The sequence below is a fragment of the Mustela lutreola genome, chromosome 1, assembly GCF_030435805.1.
Source record: "Mustela lutreola isolate mMusLut2 chromosome 1, mMusLut2.pri, whole genome shotgun sequence".
Lineage (NCBI taxonomy): Eukaryota > Metazoa > Chordata > Mammalia > Carnivora > Mustelidae > Mustela > Mustela lutreola.
This window is the reverse complement of record NC_081290.1, coordinates 268,185,075-268,189,373: the sequence shown is the minus strand read 5'-3', so window position 1 is coordinate 268,189,373 and position 4,299 is coordinate 268,185,075. Positions and strand designations below refer to the sequence as shown.

Genomic DNA, 4,299 nt, shown 5'->3' with positions numbered 1-4,299 from the left:
GAATATTTTAGTAAAGTGAGTCACATGAATTTTTTGGTTTTCCAGAGCATATAAAAGTTACATCTACACTGTACTATTGTATATTAAGTGTGCAATAACATTAAGCCTTAAAATACCTTAATTAATATGCTTTATTGCTAAAAAATGCTATCATCTGTGCTGTTAGTGAGTTATCATTGATCACAGATCATAGCAAATTAACAATGGTGAAAAAGTTCCAAGTATTGTGAGAATGACCAAAACATGACAGAGACACTCGGTGAACCCTTGCTGTTGGAAAAACGGTGCTAACAGACTTGCTCAATGCAGAATTGCCACAAACCTTCAATTTGTAAAAACCCAGTGTATGCGAATTTCAACAAAGCAAGCACAAGAAAACGAGGTGCGCCTGTATTTCTGTTTTTGATAGTATGAGTGCTCAGAAGAAGTGGCTATTACTTTTAATAGGTATTAATTTCCCCACCCTCCCGTTTCTATGTGCAGACCCCACCAGTATAGAGAGAATTCCCACCATCACTGTGAAGTGGGTGGAAGCTAAAAGACACTGCTCACCCTCCTCTTCTAAAACAACAAAGAGGACTCTTAGAGTTTCAGACCGCATCTCTCCACTGGTCTAAGCCTTCACTGACTGCCCACTGTGCTTGGAACAAAAGCCACTGTATTCACTGTGACCACGCCTCAGGGCTCATCTCCAGTCCCTCACCTGTGTCCACCTGTCACACTGCCCTTCCCTGTTTATGACCCAAGTCTGCCTGAGCCACACTCTTCTCCCTCTAACAGGGCTATGGTCCCTGAGAGATCCGTCTCCACCAGGCTGTCTTCTCCTCAGGTCTCTTCAGAGAGCCCATCCCCAGGGAGGTCTTCCCTGTCACAGTACTTTTTCCTCTTTCACAGTTATATTCACTTATCAATTCTTTTTTTTTTTTTTTAAGATTTATTTATTTAAGAGGAGGAGGGGAGAAGCAGAGGAAGAGAACCAGAATCCCTACTCAGCATGGAGCTCCATGCTAGAACCCTGAGATCATGACCTGAGCCACCCAGGTTCCCCTCACTTATCAATTCTTTATATTTTACAATTTTTTCGTTTTTCCCTCCTCCATATGGTGCCCTCTACCTAGAACTTGCTGTTGCCACTTACGCAGCATTTGGGGTCTGAGCACTGAGCAGAAGTCAGATCCAGCAGAGGAGTGTTTTTCCCTCTCTAGGATCATGACTGTGGAGTCAGTAAACATGACAAAAGCATGTACATTAATTAACAGTTACCTTCTGTCCCAACAGAAAACAAACTTCAGCTACAATAGTCACAACAACAGCAGGGTGAACACAGAGCTCTCTTGATGCACACAAACCAGAACTGTTTTTTCTGTTGAAGACCAGTGGAGGTAGTACAAGTGATTAGTAAGATCACCGGAACTGGGGACGCCTGGGTGGCTCAATTGGCTGAGCAGCTGCCTTCGGCTCGGGTCATGATCCCAGCCTCCTGGGATTGAGTCCCACATCAGGCTTCTTGATCAGCAGGGAGCCTGCTTCTCCCTCTGCCTCTGCCTGTCATTCTGTCTGCCTGTGTTCGCTCTCTCTCTCTCTGACAAATAAAATCTTATTAAAAAAAAAAAAAAAATCACTGGAACTGCTTTCTCCACTGAGTCTGAGTTAGGATATAAAGGCTTCAGGAATGTGCAGTCGATGGGGTCCCTCACACTGTGTGTTGTGCATGAGTGGTTCACCACCCTCTCCTGTTAGTTACCGTACTTCCTAGTTTAGGACCCTATTGATTGGAAGCTGCATCACCAATTTAATAAGAACTTTGAGAGGAGAAGATAAAAAAGAGACAGAGGAATACTAACTCATTAATTGAAAATATCAACCATCAGGTGCAGTTTGGGAAATGATTTTTTAAAAATCTCTGTGCATCTTAAAATCAAAGAAATGCTGTATCAATGCCTGATTAAGACTTCTTATGAAGATCCTTACTAAAAACTCTTGGAGAACTGACAATCACATCTTTAATTATTCCTAAATTATAATACCTCTAAGAGGAGTCCTTTCACTTTTTTTTTTTTTTTAAGATTTTTAAAATTTATTTGACAGAGAGAGGGATCACAAGCAGGGGGAGGGGCAGAGGGAGAGAGAGAAGCAGATTCCCCCTGAACAAGGAGCCCGATGTGGGGCTCCATCCCAGGACCCTGGGATCATGACCTAAGCCAAAGGCAAATTCAACTGACTGAGTTATCCAGGTGCCCCATTTTTACTTTTGATATTTATGCATATTAACCTGAAAGTTTATTGAGTATTTACTATATGTCTGATACTGCACAGACACCATTTAATATAATCCCTATACCAATTCTATTTGGTAAATTCTTTTATCTTTGTTCTGCAGGTATAGGAACTGGGGCATAAGTAAAGAATGTGCTAAATATCAGGTGATCAGTAAATGACAGAAGTATGTAAGTCTAGATATGGAGATTCTGAAGTCCTCACCTCAGCGCCGCATCAGTTAAAATGTGTTGGTTGTAGGCAACAGAAACTGGCCATGTCTACTATAAGCACAAAAAGGATTTCTAGAGGGACGCCTGGTGGCTTAGTGGGTTAAGCCTCTGCCTTTGGCTCAGGTCATGATCTCAGGGTCCTGGGATCAAGCCTCACACTGGGCTCTCTGCTCAGCAGGGAGCCTGCTTCCCTCTCTCTCTCTGCCTGCCTCTCTGCCTACTTGTGATATCTGTCAAATAAATAAATAAATAGGCTGAGCTAGTACCCGCGCCTGGAATCGGGTCGCAACCCCAGCCGCGCCTGCCGCCTGCCACTGCCTCTGGACCATGGACCCCCGCAAAGTGAGCGAGCTTCGGGCTTTCGTGAAAATGTGTAAGCAGGATCCGAGCGTTCTGCACACCGAGGAAATGCGTTTCCTGCGGGAGTGGGTGGAGAGCATGGGGGGTAAAATACCACCTGCCACTCATAAAACTAAATCAGAAGACAGTATCAAGGAAGAAAAACCAGATAGTAAGAAGGCGGAGGAAAACATAAAGACAGATGAACCATCAAGTGAGGAGAGTGATCTAGAAATTGACAATGAAGGTGTGATTGAACCAGATACCGATGCCCCTCAAGAAATGGGAGATGAAAATGCAGAGATAACCGAGGAAATGATGGATCAGGCAAATGATAAAAAAGTGGCTGCCATTGATGCCCTAAATGATGGTGAACTACAGAAAGCCATTGACTTGTTCACAGATGCCATCAAACTAAATCCTCGCTTGGCCATTCTGTATGCCAAGAGAGCCAGTGTCTTCATCAAATTACAGAAGCCAAATGCTGCCATTCGAGACTGTGACAGAGCTATTGAAATAAATCCTGATTCAGCTCAGCCTTATAAGTGGCGCGGGAAAGCACATAGACTTCTGGGCCCTTGGGAAGAAGCAGCACATGATCTTGCCCTTGCTTGCAAACTGGATTATGATGAAGATGCTAGTGCGATGCTGAAAGAAGTTCAACCGAGGGCCCAAAAAATTGCTGAACATCGGAGAAAATACGAGCGAAAACGTGAAGAGCGAGAGATCAAAGAAAGAATAGAAAGGGTTAAGAAGGCTCGGGAAGAACACGAGAGAGCCCAGAGGGAGGAAGAAGCCAGACGACAATCAGGAGCTCAGTATGGCTCTTTCCCAGGTGGCTTTCCTGGGGGAATGCCCGGTAATTTTCCTGGAGGAATGCCTGGAATGGCAGGGGGGATGCCTGGAATGGCAGGAATGCCTGGGCTCAATGAAATTCTTAGTGATCCGGAAGTTCTTGCAGCCATGCAGGATCCAGAAGTTATGGTGGCCTTCCAGGATGTGGCCCAGAACCCAGCGAATATGTCAAAATATCAGAGCAACCCAAAGGTTATGAATCTCATCAGTAAATTGTCAGCCAAATTTGGAGGTCAAGCATAATGCCCTTCTGACAAATAAAGCCCTTGCTGAAGGAAAAGCAACTTCGACCACCTAATGGATGTCGCAATAATACAAACCAGTGTACCTCCGACCTTCTCATGAAGAAAGCTGGGGTGCTGTGAAGAGAATCCCTACCCCTCTGCTCCCCATGCAACTGAAACATTCTACAATGGTTTGCCATTAGGGTATTCATTCAGATAATGTTTTCCTACTAGGAACTACAAACTTTAAACACTTTTTAAACCTTAAAAATATTTAAAAACATAAAAAAATAAATAAATAAATAAATAAATAAAATTAAAAAAAAAATTCCTGGAAAGATGTGAGGATTAATATAAAGAAAAACTTGAGAGCCAATAAAGCTCTAGGCATC

The 4,299-nt window shown here is 43.4% G+C and overlaps 1 protein-coding gene across 1 annotated transcript; it reads left to right on the top strand.

Moving 5' to 3' along the window:
• The first annotated feature begins 2,747 nt into the window (after nucleotides 1-2,747).
• LOC131811532 (hsc70-interacting protein-like) lies at nucleotides 2,748-3,967 on the top strand. Its single transcript, XM_059140182.1, has one exon. The coding sequence runs from the start codon at nucleotides 2,817-2,819 to the stop codon at nucleotides 3,924-3,926; it is 1,110 nt and encodes a 369-aa protein (XP_058996165.1). The 5' UTR covers nucleotides 2,748-2,816; the 3' UTR covers nucleotides 3,927-3,967.
• The last annotated feature ends 332 nt before the right edge of the window (nucleotides 3,968-4,299 follow it).

Excerpts from the sequence above, each read along its gene's own strand:
- LOC131811532 (XM_059140182.1), top strand. The coding sequence starts at position 2,817 with ATGGACCCCCGCAAAGTGAGCGAGCTTCGGGCTTTCGTGAAAATGTGT.